The sequence below is a fragment of the Leptopilina heterotoma genome, unplaced genomic scaffold (assembly GCF_015476425.1).
Source record: "Leptopilina heterotoma isolate Lh14 unplaced genomic scaffold, ASM1547642v1 Lhet_14, whole genome shotgun sequence".
Taxonomy (NCBI): Eukaryota; Metazoa; Arthropoda; class Insecta; order Hymenoptera; family Figitidae; genus Leptopilina; species Leptopilina heterotoma.
The window spans coordinates 3,412,910-3,433,392 of record NW_025110859.1 but is presented as its reverse complement, the minus strand read 5'-3'; the positions used below and the strand labels follow the sequence as shown (position 1 = coordinate 3,433,392).

Genomic DNA, 20,483 nt, shown 5'->3' with positions numbered 1-20,483 from the left:
TACTTTTAAAATACTAACAGAATTTTATTCAAATTGTTAAAAATAATTAAATTTTTTGTAGAATTTTATTAAATGTTTTGAAAAATAATTGAATTCTTGCGAAGGATTTTATTAAAATTTTAGAAAATAATTGAATTGTTTCGATGAATTTAATTAAAATTCTTCTGAAATAATTAAATTAACAAGCTTTATCAAAATTGTTGATTTTCCCTCTGCTTATGAACTTTTTTTTTCTATTTTCAATTTTTATTTCTTTTCTAATCCTAAATTTTCTAATTCAAAAATTTTTTTTCAATCGTTTTATGAATTTTTTTCTCATTCAAAATTTTCATTAAATTAGAATTGCGAATTTTCTAATTCAAAAATTTTTTTTCAATCGTTTTATGAATTTTTTTCTCATTCAAAATTTTCATTAAATTAGAATTGTGAATTTTCTAATTCTAAAATTTATTTTCATTCTAATTCTAAATTATTTTCTGTATCCGAATCATATTTTGATTAAAAATACTATTTCTATTCTAATCCGAAATTTTCTGATTCAAAAATTTTTCTATTCTTCATTCTATTTTTCTAATTCCCGATTTTTGACTGATTAAAATTTCTATTTCGATTCTAATTCCAAGTTTTCTAATATCTAAATTCTAAATTTCTCTAAATTCTAACATCTGTTTTTTTTAACTTCAGTTCAAGTTTAAAATAAAAGATTAAAAAAAAAGTGCAGAAGAAAAATACGTCAAGGGAAAAAAAATTAAATTACAACAGAAATTTATAAAAAAACGGGAATTTCTATAAGTTGTAAAAGTCGATCGATGATTGCCGGGAGATAATGGAAGAAAAATGAACAACAAACAAGCGATTTAATATCAGAAAAGAAGAAGTCGAGGGACTTTAAATTAAATGAGTATTACTTAAAGAATAAGGGTTCACGCTAATCATCAGGTTCTTAAGAGTTGAGCAAAAAAGAAAAAGGCAAAAAAAAGAGAAAAGAGAGAAAAGAGAATGAAAAAGAAAGAAAGAAAAAGAAAGGCAACAGCAAAAGGATATGCTTGAAAATTGAGGAGTCTCAGAAGGGGACATGGAACTGAACGGCGACCCTGGTTGGAATGATCGAGTCGCACTCTTGACCGGCATTCAAGCAAGGTCACGACCTCAGGGGAGGTCTCCGACGACGAGCTTTACCTTCGGGGCAAAGCATCGCGCATGCGTACCACCTGCTCGCCCGGCGAAAGTATTTAAACAAGATCGCGGGCCTTTCAGAAGGCCACTATTCTTCGAACTGTCACGAATCGCGCAACTTCCTTTTTATTATCATTATTATTATTATTTATCATTTTTTTAAAATCGGCAAAAAAAATCAGGAGGTACCAAAAGAAAAGAAGGGGGGTAAAGAAAATTAGGAGCGTCCTTATCAGATCGGGAAGACTTCATCTCACGAATGCAATTTCGTTTCCTCTCTTCCTGTCCGGAGGACACGGACGCTCCCTTCCTAAACGCCTCTCACCGCAGCACTTTAATTACCTTCAACAGTGACCAGTGTTATTTGCCAGTTAAACTGACAGTGTCTGTCACTAAGTGTCGTTCTCCACTTAGAATCAACGCAAAAAAAACCACTCATCGTCAATGTTTGCCGCAAGCTCTTCAGAAACTTTTCAGGAAACTAGAATAGTTATTTCCTTTTTCTTTCATTTCTCGTGAGAATAAAAGTGTTTTCTTTTTCTGAAAAAAGATAGAACTAATCTGTGATAATTAGTTTTTTCCAACTCTTTTTTTTTAATACGAGAATTCATTAATATTAAGTAATTTTATTTTAAAATCAATTAAGTGCTTTTCTATTCGACAAATATTTAATACTCTAAGCAATTAATTGATTCATTAACATAAAATCAATATTAAATTAATATTAAATGTACTGAATTTATTGACCGAATTTTATTTATTTTATTTATTTTATCCATTTTATTAATCGAATTTTCTTAATTGATTTTCAAATTTCATTAATTAAATTTTGTGATAATTGCAAATTTTCAAGAAGATTGTAAAAAATTTGTCTTAATGTAAAATAATAGTGTGCATACCTCGAATGTCCTGAATTTATTTTTAAAAAGAAAATAAGAGAAAAGAAAGCCCTCTTTCTTTCCGCGAGTCAGTCATGGAGGAAATGGAAGTGCAACAAGAATTAGAGGACAAATTGGGAAATTTGTCATTTTCACCGCCGCCGATGAAAAAATCCGACACAAGGGATAGTATTTCGTCAATTGACAGTGATGTGAGTCTTTCCTTCGATCGTCGCGGTTCTAAGGGTGAAGAGGCCGATTTATCCGATAGCGGCAGTTCCGATTGCGACAGAAAAATCAGGAACGAGACGAATCTACAAAAAGCACAAAATAAAATTAGTGATCACGATTCTGGCGCTGATTCGTTTGACGATATTGTGCCCAGGGAATCGGAAAGTCAGGTGAGAGAAAAAAAAATTCTTAATACTAGAGAAAAATAAATTGTTCAATTGATTTGAAACTAAAAGTGAAAGAAAAAGGAAAATCTATATCAATAATCATTGTATTCCGGTAATCTGTTGTTGTTTGCTTTTTTGTTTCCTAACTTTTTTAATAATTTTTCTTTTCAAATATTTTCAATTTTAAAATTAATGTATTGAAAATCATTGAATTCTTGCGAAGAATTTTATCAAAAAATTTAAAAATAATTGAATTCTTGTGAAGAATTTTATTAAAATTATTATTATTATTATTATTATTAAATATTACATTTTATTCAAATTTTTAAAAATTATTTACAAATTATTTTCATAAATTATTATTCAATGATTTTCATAAATAATAAAATTTTTTACAGGGATTCAATTATTTTCATAAATACATAATAAAACTCATCGCAGACTTTCAATTACTTTCTATTTTTAATACAATTTTAATGCAACTCCTCAAAAAATGTAATTATTCTTAAAAATTTTATTAAAATTCAGCAAAGAAATTCAATTACTTTAAAAAATTTGGCTACAATTTATTTATTACAATTTAAGTATTATTTTCAATACATTTTTAATTAAATTTCTTCAAAAAATTGAATTATTTTTATAAATAATGAAATTCTTTGTAACAATAAAATATCTTTTTAAAAATAATTTTCATAAAATTCTTCGTAGAATATTAATTAATTTCAAAAATTTGGCAAAATTCAATTATTTTCAATGACTACTATTTCAATAGAATTTCATAAAAAAATCCAATTATTTAAAAAGAAATTTTAATAAAATTCGTCTCAAGAATTCAATTATTTCCAAAAGTATTATAATTCTTCGCAAAAATCCAATTATATTAAAAAATTTACAAAAATTCTCGTCTAAATTTCAATTATCTTTATAAAAAATAAAATTTCTCTCCGGAATTCAATTATTTTGAAAAATTATAATAAAATTCTTGACAAAATTGCCATTATTTACAATTTTCATCAAAATTCTCGAAAAATGAAATTATTCTTAAAAATTTTATTAAAATTTTTCAAGAGAATTAAATTATTAAAAATTTTGTTTGATAAACTTCTGTATGAAAATTCAATTTTAAGAAACATTTAATTATTTAATAAAATATTTATTTTTGTAGTTAAATAATTGAATTCTTGTAGAAATTTCTATTAAATATTGACTTAAAAATGAATTTTAGTTGAAAATTCTAGAAATGAATAATTAAAATGATGAAAATAATTTTTGAAGAAATTACAGTAACAAAGTAGCAAATTTTAATTATTATAAAACATGAAGAAAGCGATCACTCCGAGTCGAAGACCTGGAGTGGTCGATTTCTTCATGTTTTATATTAATATTCTTATAAGTTATTGAATTTCAAATTTTTGAAAATTTGAATTTCTATATGAAAAAATAATATTGATTAAATATTTTTTTTTAAATAAAATTATTAATATTTTTGAATAATTTTCGTAAAAAAAAATTTATTTTTTATCCTGGAAAACCTGGAAAAGTCAGGGAATTTGAAAAGAGCAAAAGCGTGGCAACCCTGTAAAAATTCTAATTAAATTCTTTTACAGAATTTCTTTGAATTTTTTTAAAATACATAGTGGAGTTTTTTTTAATAATTTTAATTGAAAATTTTTTAAATAATTGAATTTTTTAAACAATTTCTTTCAAGTTATTAAAATAATCATGTTTCTTAATAATTGAAATTAATCATTTTATTTGTTGAATTTTAATAACATTTTTAGAAAATAATAAAATTCTTCTTAGAATTTTATTACAATTTTCTAAAATAATTTAATTAATTCAAGGAATTTTATTAAAATATAGAAAATAATTGAATTCTTTCAAAGAAATTAAAGAACTTTTGTCATCTTTTTAAGATAATCGTGTCTGTTAATAATTATAATTGAATATTTAATTATTGAAGTTTATTAAAATTGAATTGAAAATAATTGAATTCCTGAGATGAATTTTATTAGTTATAAAAAATAATTTAATTCTTGCAATGAATAATTAAATTTTTGCATTGATTTTACTTTATAAAAAAAATAATTGATTTCTTTCGTGAAATTTGATTAAAATTTTTTTGAAAATATAAACAGTAATAATTAATTATGTACATACTTAATAAGAAGGCCGTAAATAAATAGAATAAAATAAAAAAAACAAAATAGAAAAAACCGCAAATAAGTTAGAAAAAAAATTTGGAAAATTATTCATTTTATACATTTTTTTGTCAAACTAAAATATATGGCCGAAAAAAATGTTATGTTCGTGTATATATTTAAATAAATAAATAATGAACTTAAAAGAAAAATCCATCTTGATATCCATTAGGAAAATAAAAAAGACAATTTCGTCGAAGTGATGGAAAAATTTTGATAGAAAGTCGCAGATAAAAGAAAATTGATACTCTCGATTGCTTTGATTCTGGCAATCACAATAAATTAACTAGAATTATGAAATGTTGCATAATTATAGCAGCGGAAATTGTTCCTACTTAAGCACTTATGCAAGAACAATGTATATTAAAAACGTCAGAAACGTTTAGAAACGGTTTTTTCCATTGTCATAGAACAATTTCCCCCCTGTTGAAATTACTATTCGATAATACGACACAGATACTTTCAAAGCCATCACACAATCGCAATTGGCAAAGAAGAAAAGAAAAGAAAGTCCATTGAAAATCAATTCGGAAAATAAAGGAAAATTATCATCAACTATATATTTACTAACTTAAAAAAATACCATCTTGAATTATTTTATTCTAATTTTTTCATTTTTACTCGATTCGTAACTATTTAGTAAAATTATTTTTCTACTCTTTAAAATTGAGAAAAAAAATAAAATTAAATGAAAAAGGTCGTGAAAAAAATATAGAAGTTAACATTAAATTAACTAAAATATTAAAAATAATATTAAAATTTTGAGTGACGAAAAAAAAAATTCCATATAAAAGCTGTTCCAGAATTAATTCATGCAATAAACGATCAATTATTTAACTCTTCGTATTAAATGAGGCTAATTTTTTTTCTTGAAAAAAGAAGGAAAAAATGCTTTGTAAAAAATTGAAATTACGGAATTGAGGCCTTGGATCCAATAACTCGCCCGACGCTCGAACGATTTCCCTATTGGTAGTCAAGACCGTCAAAATAACTAAAAAAGTAAAAGTCGGTAATTTTAATTTTAAAACATACTACCATATAGAGAATAAAAATGCGCAACTTTTTTTTCTTTGAAATTTTTTTGTAGGATTTTTATTTTTAATAATAATGGCCAAAAACTGAATATTTTTTATTCCGTAATTTCATTGAATTTTGGAACATAAATCGTCGTATCTCATACAAATCTGTATGAAATCAATTCAAATTTGGAATACTTACGCATTTGGATCTACCAACGACGATAAGTTGATTAAAATTTGAAAAAAATGTTATTGTTGAGTTATTTGTTAATGCAAATGTGGACCTGTCGGTAAGTGCGATTTCTCAACTTCAGTGAAATAAAGTCTGTGGGGAACTTTCGAGTTGAGAGAACTTCCAGTGACAAATTTGTTAATTAATATCTGAAGAAGTTTTCTGGAAATTTTCAAGCCATTTTGTTAACAATTTTAAGAGATATAATCCTTTTCCGAAAACGTAATTTGCACGTCAGCGCCGTACTCACAGCAGACAGCGCGCCGTGCATGACAACGTTTGGAACAAGTGGAATATTATACTGTCTTGTTTACAAATCTATCGATTTTTGAGGTTAAAAATCAGCCGGCTTTTTTAATTAGTGATTTTTTTATTATATTTATGTTTAAATGTGATTTTTATTGACATTTATACTGAAACAAATCTATTTTCAATTATGTTGAAAAATAATTCTACTGAAAAAGGTAGAAAAAGGTAATGGTAGTAATAAATAAATAAACACTGGAAAGTCAATTTAATTATATCATCAAAGTCACATATAAAAATATTAATGACTAATATTCCTCTATTGATTAATTTACATTTCTATTTGAGATACCGATAATAAAAACAATTAGTCGATTTCTCAGTGATTATCTACAAATTAAAAATAATAAATTTACCATATTTCTAGCTGCTTTCCTTTTGTTGTCTTTCCAAGCACTTTCATCTCTTGACCTTTTTCTACCTTTTTCAATAGAATTATTTTTCAACATAATTGAAAATAGATTTGTTTCAGTATAAATGTCAATAAAAATCACATTTAAACATAAATATAATAAAAAAATCACTAATTAAAAAAGCCGGCTGATTTTTAACCTCAAAAATCGATAGATTTGTAAACAAGACAGTATAATATTCCACTTGTTCCAAACGTTGTCATGCACGGCGCGCTGTCTGCTGTGAGTACGGCGCTGACGTGCAAATTACGTTTTCGGAAAAGGATTATATCTCTTAAAATTGTTAACAAAATGGCTTGAAAATTTCCAGAAAACTTCTTCAGATATTAATTAACAAATTTGTCACTGGAAGTTCTCTCAACTCGAAAGTTCCCCACAGACTTTATTTCACTGAAGTTGAGAAATCGCACTTACCGACAGGTCCACATTTGCATTAACAAATAACTCAACAATAACATTTTTTTCAAATTTTAATCAACTTATCGTCGTTGGTAGATCCAAATGCGTAAGTATTCCAAATTTGAATTGATTTCATACAGATTTGTATGAGATACGACGATTTATGTTCCAAAATTCAATGAAATTACGGAATAAAAAATATTCAGTTTTTGGCCATTATTATTAAAAATAAAAATCCTACAAAAAAATTTCAAAGAAAAAAAAGTTGCGCATTTTTATTCTCTATATGGTAGTATGTTTTAAAATTAAAATTACCGACTTTTACTTTTTTAGTTATTTTGACGGTCTTGACTACCAATAGGGAAATCGTTCGAGCGTCGGGCGAGTTATTGGATCCAAGGCCTCAATTTTTCTTAAATACTTATACCCGATAAGAAAAATCTATTTATGGCCGCAAATTGTATATTTTCATCTTGAAATCATTTGCGATGACGAATAGTATAATAAAATTGCTACATTTAATGTATGTCATTGATGAAAGTGCGATTCTCCATTCACAATAAACTATATACATAGTTGCAAATGAATTACGAGCTTAGCGAGGTGTAAAATACTTTAATTGTTCATTTAACAATTCTGCCATTTAAAAAGACTCGTGCAATAAAGATGTTAAAACATATTGCATAAATTACTTCTTTTTTCTTTTTTTTCCTCAAGTAAAAATTCTTGTAAACCATGTTCCAGTTAAATAATATATTATACAGAAACAATTTTACTCCCCGTTTGCCAATAAACTAATTTCAAATTTACTGTTCGTTCTTCATTATAATAATTATACAGGGTTGTCACGCGTTTCCTCTTTTCAAATTCCCTGACTTTTCCAGGTATTCCAGGTTAAAAAATGGAGTTTTTCCAGGTTTTTAATACGAAAATTATTCGAAAATATCAAAAACTTTATTTTTAAATAAATATTTAATCATTATTATTTTTTTATAGAAATTAAAATTTTCAAAAATTTGCAATTCAAAAACTTATAATAATTAAAATTTGCTACTTTGTTACTGTAATTTCTTATACGTATATTCATTTCTACAAATTTTAACTAAAATTCTTCTTTAGGTCAATTTTTGTCTTAATAATTTTTGAAAAAATTCTTTGACAATTTTCTAATTCTTTTGTTTACAATTTAATTTTATGAAATTTCGATTATTCTTACATTCCTCAATTAAATATATTAGAAATTAAAAACTTTAAATAATTAAAAAAAAATTCCATTAAATTTTTTGAAAAAAATTAATTCTACAGAATTTTTAATTAAAAGTATGAAAAGTTCAAATTTTCAAAGATTTTAATTTGAAACCTTTTGAAATTTCAATTATTTCTAAAAATCGACGCTATAATGCTTTCAATATTCAATTATCATCTAAAATTTTAACTAAAATTCATTTTTAAATCAATATTTAATAGAAAATTCTACGAGAATTCAATTATTTAACTACAAAAATAAATATTTTATTAAATAATTAAATGTTTCTTAAAATTAAATTTTCATAAAGAATTTTATCAACAAAATTTTGAAATAATTTAATTCTCTTGACAAATTTTGATAAAATTTTTAAGAATTTAATTTCATTTCTCGAGAAATTTAATGAAAATTGTAAATAATTGAAATTTTGTCAAGAATTTTATTATAATTTTTAAAAATAATTGAATTTCGAAGAGGAATTTTTTTTTTATAAAGATAATTGAAATTTTTATTAGAATTTTTGTAAATTTTTTTAACATAATTGGATTTTTGCGAAGAATTATAATACTTTTGGAAATAATTAAATTCTGGAGACGAATTTTATTAAAATTTCTTTTTAAATAATTGAATTCTTTTGTGAAATTTTATTGAAATAGTAGACATTGAAAATAATTGAATTTTGTCAAATTTTTTAAATTAATTAAATTTCTACGAAGAATTTTATGAAAATTATTTTAAAGAAAATGCTATTGTTACAAAAAATTTAATTATTTATGAAAATAATTCAATTTTTTTAAGAAATTTAATTAAAAATGTATTGTAAATAGTACTTAAATTGTAATAAATAAATTGAAGCAAAAGTTTTTAAAATAATTGAATTTCTTTGCTGAATTTTAATAAAATTTTTAAGAATAATTACATTTTTCGAGGAATTCCATTAAGGGCATTTGAACCATTATGACGACACAATTTTAAAACTCATGCTTTGCACATATTGTGATGTCATAATGGTTCAAATGCCCTTAAAATTGTATTAAAATGTAAAATAATTAAAAGTGTGCGATGAATTTTATTATTTATGAAAACAATTGAATAGTTGCTAAGACTTTTATTAAAATTTTCAAAAATAACTATTTTCCTGAGAAGAATTTTATTATTTATGAAAATATTTGAATTATTGTGAAAAATTTTATTAAAATGTTTAAAAAGAATTGGATTTTTGTGAAAAATTTTCTTATTTTTGAAAATAAATGGATTTTTGTGAAAAATTTTCTTATTTTTGAAAACAATTGGATTTTTGTGAAAAATTTTCTTATTTTTAAAAATAATTGGATTTTTGTGAAAAATTTTCTTATTTTTGAAAATAATTGAATACTTCATGAGAATTTTGTAAGCATTGTTTTAAATAATTAATTTTTTCCAAATATAATTAATATTATGAAAATTTTATTTTAAATAATTAAATTCTTATGGAAAACTTTATTTGTGGAAATAATTGAATTTTTCGATTAATTAATTAAAAATAATTGAAATTCTTCGATGACTTTTTATTATTTATGAAAATAATTGAATTCTTGATTAGAATTTTATCAAATTTTTTTTTTAAAACTTGAATTTCTATGAAAAATGTTAATTAGTAAAAGTAATTGAATTATTGAGAAGAATTGTATAAAAATTTTGTCAAATAATTGATTTTTTCGAAATCTTTTTGAAAATGCTAATCAAAATTAATTGAATTCTTGTGGAAATTTTATTATTTATGAAAGTAAATTAATTTTTGATGAGTTTTAACAATTTTTTTTTAAATCATTGAATTGTTTTGCGAAATTTTATGAAAATACTAGATATTGAAAATAATTGAATTTCGAATATTTTTTAAAAATAATTTTACTATTTTTTAAAATATTTGAATTCTTTCGAAGAATTATTAAAATTTTTGAAAATATATACAATTATAATAAATCGTGTACTTAATAAAGGAATTTTTTAAATTTTTGATTATGAAATTATTTAAAAATTTATATTTGAAATTAAATAAATTTTGTCATTTGCATAACAATTACAAATAGAACATCACGTTCAATGCGCTAGCGCGGGTAACATTTGCTAGTTAAAATATAAAATAAAAATTACAAAAATAAAAGCAATTATTATCAAAATAAAAATAAAAATAATAAATAATAATAATAATAATAATAATAAAGTGAATAATACCTTAATTCTGTTAACAGGTTGCGAAAGAGAAGGCAACAGCAACAGTCGCGGAAGATTTCGTTCCGCCTTGCGATGAATTGTCCGATAAGATTTGCGCACAGGTGGAATTTTACTTCTCCGACGAAAATATTGTTAAGGATGCATTTTTATTGAAGCACGTGAAACGAAATAAGGAAGGTTACGTGTCTCTAAAATTGATCTCTAGTTTTAAGAGGGTCAAACACCTTAGTCGTGATTGGAGAGTGGTGGGCGCTGCTTTGGCGAGGTCAAAAAAGCTCGAGGTAAACGAGCTCGGCACCAAGCTAAGAAGAATTGATCCATTGCCGCCTTTTGATCAGACAACACCATCGAGAACTGTTCTCGCCGCCCGTTTGCCATTGGAAAAATTGTCCGTCGAAGCTGTTGCGGAACTCTTCAAATCGTGCGGCGAAATTGCTTTGATCCGCGTTCTACGACCCGGCCATCCTGCGCCTGCTGAGGTAACTTCACTACAATTAGATATTAAACACAATTAGATAAGTACCAATTAATTAACCAATTAACTATCTTAATAATATTAATTAATATATCGTAAGTTTCCTTTCCGTTAGCAAATTCTGTGCATTCATTTGTTTGTTTTGAAAATTAATTTTTACATGGGTTATTGGCATTCTTTTTAATGTCAAAAAAACCGAAAAAAAATCGTTTTATTCACTTCACAAAATTGACAAAAATTCCATTCCATATTTTTTATTTTCCTGACATTTTCCTAATTTTCATCAAAAATATTTACTTTTTTCTTATCCTCCTAATAAATTGAATTCCTGCAACGAATTTTATTATTCATGAAAGAATTTAAAATATATTTATAAAAAATAATCTAATTCTTGCAAAGAATTTTATAAACATTTTTAAATAATTCATTTCTTTCGAATAATGTTCTGCAAATTCTAATTTAAATAATTGAATTCATGAAAATTTTTATTATTCATGAAAAGAATTGAATTCTTACGAAAATTTTTACAAAACATTTTTTAAATAATTGAATTCTGTTTGGAAATTTTTTGAAAATCGTAGATATTGAAAATCATTGAATTGCGAAAAGTTTTTAAAGATAATTAAATTTTACAAAGTATTCTATTAAAAAATTTGGCAATAATTGAATGTCTGTGGGAAATTTTATTAAATTTTTTTGAAAATAATTAAATTCCTAAAAAGCATTTAATTATTCATGAAAATAATTAAATTCTTTCGAAAGATTTATTAGAATTTTTTAAAATAAGGGAATTTCCAAGAAGAAATTTATTACTTTTAAAAATAATTGAATTATTGTGATGAATATTGTTATTTATGAAAATAATTGAATTTTGAAAAGAATTTTATTAAAATACCTCAAAATAATTGAATTTTCGGGAGTAATTTTCTTATTTATCGACATAATAATTGAATTCTTTCGAAAAAGTATTTGTGTAAATAATTGAATTCTTAGAAAAAATTTAATTAAAATTTAAAAAAATAATTAAATTATTTCAAAAAAATTTAATTAAAATTGTACTCAAAACAATTAATTTCTTTCGAACAATTTTATTAAATTTTTGAAAATAATTATTCAATCCTTCCAAAAAATATTAAAAAACATTTTTTTTAAATAATTGATTTTTTCAAGGAATTAAAATGAAGTTTTTAAGAATAATTAAATTTTTTGAGCAATTCCTGTAAAATTGTATTAAAAATAATTAAATTATTGCGGAAAAGTTTATTAAAATGTTTAAAAAGAATTAAATTTCTGTGAAAAATTTTATTATTTTTGAAAGTAATTGAATTCTTCATAAGAATTTTATGAACATTGTTTAAATTTTAAAATAATTAATTTTTTCGAAATATAATTATCTTTATAATTGAATAGCAAAATTCTTCGATAAAATTCAATTATTTTCAGGAATTTTGATAAAATTCATTGCAAAATTCAATTGTTTTCATAAATAATAGTATTCGTCACAAGATTTCAATAATTATTCTTAAAAGTAATAAAATTCAATTATTTTCAAAAAATTTAATAAAATTCATGACAAAATTTAATTTTTTTTCAAAAATTGTTCTTAATTTAATGATTTTTAAAATACTACTATATTTTAATAAAATTTCTCAAAAGAATTCAATTATTTCAAAACAATTTTGACAAAGTTCTCAACGAATAATCAATTATCTTCTAAAGTAATGAAAATTTCACAGGAATTCAATTATTAAAAATAGAATTCACATACATTGTTTCGAAAAAAATCAATTGTTGTAAACTTTTTTATAAAATTCTTCGCAATAATTCAATTATTTTCAGAAATAATAAAACTCATTGCAGAATTTCAATTATTTTTAATACAATTTTAATTAAATTCTCTGAAAAATGTAAAAAAACCGCTGCCAAGTTGTACATTTTTATAATTTTGGTGTTCATTTCATGAACACTTTGCTTCCTCATAAAAATAATAATAATTAAAATATAAGAATTACTTTTTATAAAAGGGTTAAAAATCATTAAATCTTGTTCTAAAAAATGTGTTTTTATATATTCTATAAGATGGTAATAATAGTTTAATAATTACACATAAATTAATAAACAAGAATGTTGAAAAAATGATATTTTCATGATCCACAAGTTTTGAACGTTCAAATGAACGAAAAACGAAATTAAAAACTTAAATTTTACACTTAGAAACTTTATAATGAATTTATTTTATATCGACACAAAATTATTGTAATAAATATTTAAATTAAAGAAGAAAATAAATAAATTTCGTTCATTTGAACGTTCAGAACTTTAGGATCATATATTTTCCACAATTTTTGATTTTTCAAATACCAATAATTTCATAATTTCTGCCCGAATCAGGTTCAAAAATAGGTCAATCGAAGCGTTTTTTAATGCTCTTCAAGTTGGTGATAATTTTTTGAAGTTACTTTTACATAATTTAAAAAAATTTTTATAAAAGTCTTATTTTTCAAAATTTTAGATTTTTAAAAGTTTAATATCTCCGGTTAATATGGACGAAAAATGTTCAATTGGGGCTCAAAAGATGCGTCTGAAAAAACTCTACATAATTAAATACAAAACAGAACTAAACTTCTACATTTTTTAACAAAATTTTTAAAAAAGTCTTATTTTCAAAAATTTTTGATTTTTAAAAGTTTAATATCTCCGGTTAATATGGACGAAAAATGTTCAATTAGGGCTCAAAAGATGCGTGTGAAAAAACTCTACAAAACTAAAGAAAAAGATTTATAAGTGTCCTAACATTTTTTTAAGTTATGTCCAAAAAACGTTTTTTTACTAAATGAAAAATGCAAAAAAAAATAGTACAACATAGTAAAATATGTTAGTACACACACACATACACACACATCGGGACAAATTTTTAAAATCCGTTTTTTGGACTTCGGAGGTCAAAATACGTCGAAATTTTTTTTTATTTATTTCGAACATTTATACGGGGAGTTCCTGTGCATATATAAAGTACTAAAGTATTAGGCATAATAAGAAAAATTTATAAATATGTCAAAAAATGACAATCCAAAATTTTGCTAATACAAAGCTTCCTTTATGAGGAAGCAATTCTAAAAAATTTTATTAAAATTCGTCAAAAGAATTCAATTATTTAAAAATTTGTTTAAAATTCTTTATAAGAATTAAATTTTAAGAAACATTCAATTATTCAATAAATAATTTACTTTTGTATTTGAATAATTGAATTCTCGGAGAATTTTCTAATAAAAATTGATTTGAAAATTAATTTAATATAAAGTTTTAGATTTAACTTTGGAAAAGTTACTAATAATTGCAATTTTTAGAAATAATTAAATTTTGTAAAGGTTTCAAATTAAAATTTTTGAAAATTTGAATTTTTCATACTTTTAATTAAAAATTCTATTTTACTAATTTTTTCCAAAAAGCTTAATCGCATTAATTTTGTAAAGGTTTCAAATTAAAATTTTTGAAAATTTGAATTTTTCATACTTTTAATTAAAAATTCTATTTTACTAATTTTTTTCAAAAAGCTTAATCGCAATTTTTTAAAATTATTTCAAGTTTTTATTTCCTAATGTAGGTATGTTTAATTGAAGAATTTCCGAATAATGGAAAAATCGTTAAACTGAATTTGTAAACAAATGAATTTGAAAATTCTCAAAAGAACTTTATCATAAATTATTAGAATAATTATATTTAAATATTTTTGAAAATAATAATTGTATTGAAATTTTCATAAGTAAATGAACTTCAAACGGTTTCAATTTGAAATTTTATAAAATCTCAATGTTGAATGAATTTAATTAGAAATTTTAATGAACTTAGATTTTTGAAAAATTTTAATAATTCAAAATCTTTTAAAATAAGTTAAATTTGCCAATATGTATATTTAATTAATTATTAAAAATAATGGATTTATAGAAGAATTTTAGTTAAAAACACTAAAAAAAATTGAATTTTGAAGAAGTTACAAATGATTGCAGAAATTCAATTATTTTCAAAAGTAATAAAATTCTTATCACAAAATTCAATAATTATGTTCAAAATTTACAAAAAAATCTCGACAAAATCCTAATTATTATCTTTATAAATAAAAAAATTCTTATTCTTCAAAATTTAATTATTTTCAAAAATTTTAATAAAATTCTTGTCAAAATTTCAATTAGTTTCCAAAGTTTTCCTTATTTCAATGATTTTCAATATCTACTATTTTAATAATATTTTCCAAAAGAATTCAATTATTTAAAAACAATTTTAATAAAATTGTACGTAAACATTTAATTATTTTCATAAATAATTAATTTTCACATGAATTTTAATTTACAAATTTTTTATGAGTTTCTTCTCAATAATTCAATTATTTTCAGAAATAATAAAACTCATCGCAGAATTTCAATTATTTTTCATACAATTTTAATCAAATTCTTTGAAAAATGTAAAAATTCTAAAAAATTTTATTAAAATTCGTCAAAAGAATTCAATTATTTGAAAATTTGTTTAAAATTCTTTATAAGAATTAAATTTTAAGAAAAATTCATATATTCAATAAATAATTTACTTTTGTATTTAAATAATTATTGAATTCTCGTAGAATTTTCTAATAAAAATTGATTTGAAAGTGAATTTTAGCTTAAATTTTAGATAATAATAGAATATGAAAATAATTTTTTTTTTTAATCAGGAAAAAGTCATTGAAAAGAAAATTAAATTTTTGTGACAACCCTGTATGTGGATGGCCCCTATTTTCTAATTTTTATATTTTTGTTTTCTAATTTATTTTCGTATTATTATTCACTAAAATAATTAACTGATTAATAACTCAATACTGTTACAATTTTTTTATAATAATAATTAAGTAATGTTATTTTAAATGTTTTAGAAAAGATTTATACAAATATAATATATTTGTATAAATTAGTACCTATAAATCTTTTCTGAAAGGTTTAAATTTAATTGTTGTAAAAATTTGTCCATATTTGAAATATTTGTAATTAATTTTGGAATGAAAAATTTGTTGAAATGTGTGCAATAAATTAGTATTTGTTGGATTATTTTGTATGATTAGGTGCGACAGGCAATTGCAAAGAGACCAGATTTAGCATCGAGTGAAGAATGTGCAATGATTGAATTTATTGATTCGGCCTCAGCGAGAATGGCTCTGCAAATGCCTTTAGGTGAAGCAAAGATTTATGCTCTCCAACAGACAGCTGATAAGAAGAGGAAGCAACAATCGACGAAGAAGAATCCCGTAACGAGGGTCTCTCGCGAGGAGACTTATAATTCTTCAAGCTGCGCGAGCGGTTCTGAGAATGATGAAGGGAAATCGAGGCATCGCAGGCAAATTTACAATCATCCGGTTTATCATGTATTCACTGGTCATCCCTTTCAGCGTAAGAATATTATATTTTCAATTCAACTCACGCAATTATTTTCGACAAACACTTTCTATTTTTCCTCTATTTTCTAATTCTGTTTTGTACTTTTTCTCACTTTCCTTATTCTATTTTGTGTTTCTAAAATTTTCTTTCTATTTTCTAATTCACTTTTGTTTCTTTTATATTTTTCCTCTATTTTTTTTAAACATTTTTGTATTTCTTTCTAATTTTCTTCTTTTATGTAATTCACTTTTGTTTGCTAATATTTGGATAATTTTTTACATTTATGACACTAAAAGCTACTTCTTCAAGTTATTCAATTATTTTCCCAAAGAATAAAATTTTTCACGAGAATTCAATTATTTAAAAAAAATGAAATAAAATTCTTCGCAAAAATTCAATTATTTTCATAAATAATAAAATTTTTCACGAGAATTGAATTATTTAAAAAAAATTAAATAAAATTCTTCGCAAGAATTACATTATTTTCAAAAATAAGAAAATTTTTCACAAAAATTCAATTCTTTTTAAACATTTTAATAAAATTCTTCGCAAGAATTACATTATTTTCAAAAATAAGAAAATTTTTCACAAAAATTCAATTCTTTTTAAACATTTTAATAAAATTCTTCGCAAGAATTACATTATTTTCAAAAATAAGAAAATTTTTCACAAAAATTCAATTCTTTTTAAACATTTTAATAAAATTCTTCGCAAGAATTAAATTATTTTCATAAATAATAAAATTCTTCTCAATAATTCAATTATTTAAAAAAAATTGATTAATTCTTTAATTCTTTCTTAAATTCTTCACAAGAATTAAATTATTTTCCCAAATAATAAAATTTTTCACGAGAATTCAATGTATTTTAAAAAAAATGAAATAAAATTCTTCGCAAAAATTCAATTATTTTCATAAATAATAAAATTCTTTTCCAAAATTCAATTATTTTTTAAAAAATTGATAAATTCTTTAATGCCTCACAATTATTTGATTATTTTCCGAAATAATAAAATTTTTCACGAGAATTCAATTCTTTAAAAAGAATGAAATAATATTCTACGCAAGAATTCAATTATTTCCATAAATAATAAAATTCTTCTCATGAATTCAAATATTTAATTTTATTTTTCCCTGACTTTTCCCTGATTTCCAGACAAAATTTTCACTTTTTCCCTGACCCTAAAGAATGTTCTGATTCACTCTAAAAATTATTAAATACAAGTTCTAATAAAATCCTTCGTAAGAATTCAATTATTTTTACAAGTATACTAAAATTTCTAAAAAAAAATGCAATTATTCAAAAAAAATTTAAGAAAATTCATTTCAATAATTCAATTATTTTCATAAATAATAAATCGATTATTCGGTAATTCATTATTAAATCAATTTTTATTAGAAACTTCCAGAAGAATTCAATTATTTAAATTAAAAAATAAATTATTTTTTTTGAATAATTGAATGTTTTTTAAAATTGAATTCTCATAAAGAATTTTAAAAACAAAGTTTTAAATGATTCAATTCTTTTGACAAATTTTAATAAAATTTTTAAGAATAATTACATTTTTCGAGGAATTTGATTAATATTAATATTAATATTGTTTCAATAATAATTAAAATTCTGCGATAAGTTTTTTATTTATGAAAATAATTAAAATTTTCCTAAGAATTTTATTAAAATTTTTCTAAAGTAATTGAATTTCGGTAAAGAATTCTATTATTTAAAAAAATAATTGTATTCTTGAAAAGAACTTTGTTTAATTTTTTTTTAAAATAATTAAATTCTTGCAACGAATTTTATAAAAATCTTTTTAAATAATTGATATTTTTCGAAAAATTCTATGAAATTTTGTATTTTAAATAATTTAATTCCTGTGAAAATTTTATTTCTTACTTATCAATTATTAATAATAATTGCATTTTTCAAGGAATGTATTTAAAATTGTATTTAAAATATTTGAAATTCTGCGATGAAAATAATTGAATTCGTAAATGAAATTTTATTATTTATAAAAATAATTGAATCTTTTCGTAGAATTGTATCAACAAGTTTTTTCTATAATTAAATTTGTTGATAACATTTATGAAAATAGTAAATATTTAAAAACATTGAATTGCGAAAAACTTTTGAAAATAATTGATATGTTGCAAAGAATTTTATTTAAATTTTCGAAAATAATTGAATTTTTGGCGAAAAATTTTGCTATTTATAAAAATTATTGAATTCTTGACGAGATATTCATTAAAATTTATAAAAATAATTGAATTCGTGCAAAGTATTTTATTAAACTTTGTTTAAATAATTGAAATTTTGCCAAGAATTTAATTAAAATTTTTGACAATAATTGAATTCTTGAGAATAATTTTGATATTTATCAAAATAATTGAATTTTGGAAAAGAATTTCATTAAAAATCCTTAAAATAATTGATTTTATGGGGAGAATTTTGTTGGTTATCAAGATAATTGAATTCTTTTGCAGAATTATTAAAAAATTATTGAAAATAATTAATTTTCTGCGACGAAAAAAATAGGGGAAATTTTCAAAATAGGGTACGTTTAGGGGCCAAAATTAAAAAAGGGGACTTTTAGGGAAATAGGGGACAGACTGTGAAGCCTGCTCCCCTTAAAGTATTTTACGTACCTTTTTTCCTATGTCTAATAAATATTCTATTTTTGTAATGAACTAACATTTTTCCTTGATGAAAAACCCATTTTCAGCTGGTCCACCATCACCGGAAAATTGGATGCCAAGAAGACTCTCCTCGTGCTCAATGTCCGGGGGTCCTGACAATGGACAATTACTCCTTCGACGTCTCTCCTCGTGTTCGGGATCGGGTTCAGAATCCGGTAATTTTGGCCGAAGATTCTCGTCATGTTCATCGAGTTCGGAGACTGGTTACTTTCACGCTGTTTATCCACCGGGATATTATCATCAGCCAACGCGACGATTCTCCTGCTGTTCTGGTTCAGGCGGTGGTGGTGGTTCATCGGGTTCAGATTGCAGTGGCGGTTGTTTCAGTCCAACGAGACGTGGTTCTGCCGATTGTGGACCATTTCTTCGTCGTCTCTCCGCCTGTAGCCGTGATTCCGGCTATGAAATGGGAACAAGAAGATTGTCCTCGTGCTCATCGAGTTCAGAGACTGGATTCTTCCGACCAAGAAGTAATAGTGGAATTGTAGTCGCTCATCTGCCGGAAAATGTCACGAGACTACCGTCTGGACCCGATGGAACACGGGGATTTGGCAGACCACCTAGAATGGCTACTAGTTAGTTATAAATATTATTTTCACTTGTAATTTGTAAATATGTACATTAATGTAAAATATATTGTTGAAATTTTCTTATTTTAAGAAAAAAAAAAAATATTGTGTGAGTATGTACCTATTCAGGAAGTTATAATTTTAATTCACATGATTCACATTAAAGCATAGAGTCGATTGCTTTCGATATTTTGTAAATAGTCAAAATCGTCAAAATAAAGGCGTTGCTTTCATTTCTTCAATGAATAATGTCACAAAATAATTTGTTTACTATTTTTTTTTACTTTTGACGCTCTAATTTAAAATCTAATGTTATAATTATCCTGTCATGCATGAATTTAAATTTCTCAAAACATTTATCGTCATTCAACGTCAAATTATTAAAAAATGTTGAGTAAAGTCTGATACATAACCTCAAACATTTTAGATGTGAGTCCTCAATATTCTCGCTCACTGCGGACAATAGTATTAAACTTCTTCTTCAATTTTAATACAACTTGATTCATTTTTTCACAAACATTCATTGACAATAAACAAAAAAAATAATAGAATAGAAAGAACTGAAAAAAATCTCTTTCTTTCTTTATTCAAAATATACTGAAGTACAACGCGAACAATTTGAAAAGTTTCAACGAATATCAAATCGATTAATCGAATTTTGAAAATTTCTTTTTTAAATTTAAAACAATTAATTACAAAATTATTAATTTTCAAATATAAATTTCTTAAATAATTTCATAATCAAAATTTAAAAAATTCGTATAAAATGAATTATAATTATTACTGTTCACATTTTCAAAAACTTTAATAAAATTTCACGAAAGAATTAAATTATTTTCTAAAATTTTAATAAATCCTTCTAA

The 20,483-nt window shown here is 23.0% G+C and overlaps 1 protein-coding gene across 1 annotated transcript; it reads left to right on the top strand.

The window, feature by feature from the left end:
- The first annotated feature begins 1,060 nt into the window (after window positions 1–1,060).
- Window positions 1,061–20,260, top strand: LOC122498029 (la-related protein 6). Its single transcript, XM_043605524.1, has 4 exons — window positions 1,061–2,455; window positions 10,500–10,961; window positions 16,047–16,371; window positions 19,078–20,260. Exons 1-4 carry the CDS (start codon window positions 2,150–2,152, stop codon window positions 19,629–19,631), a joined length of 1,647 nt encoding a protein of 548 aa, XP_043461459.1. The 5' UTR covers window positions 1,061–2,149; the 3' UTR covers window positions 19,632–20,260.
- The last annotated feature ends 223 nt before the right edge of the window (window positions 20,261–20,483 follow it).

What these genes read in the sequence shown, in the direction of transcription:
- LOC122498029 (XM_043605524.1), top strand. Translation starts at nt 2,150, where the DNA reads ATGGAGGAAATGGAAGTGCAACAAGAATTAGAGGACAAATTGGGAAAT. An exon ending in GCCATCCTGCGCCTGCTGAG is followed by an intron (nt 10,962 to 16,046) that starts GTAACTTCACTA and finishes TTGTATGATTAG; the next exon opens with GTGCGACAGGCAATTGCAAA. An exon ending in CACTGGTCATCCCTTTCAGC is followed by an intron (nt 16,372 to 19,077) that starts GTAAGAATATTA and finishes ACCCATTTTCAG; the next exon opens with CTGGTCCACCATCACCGGAA.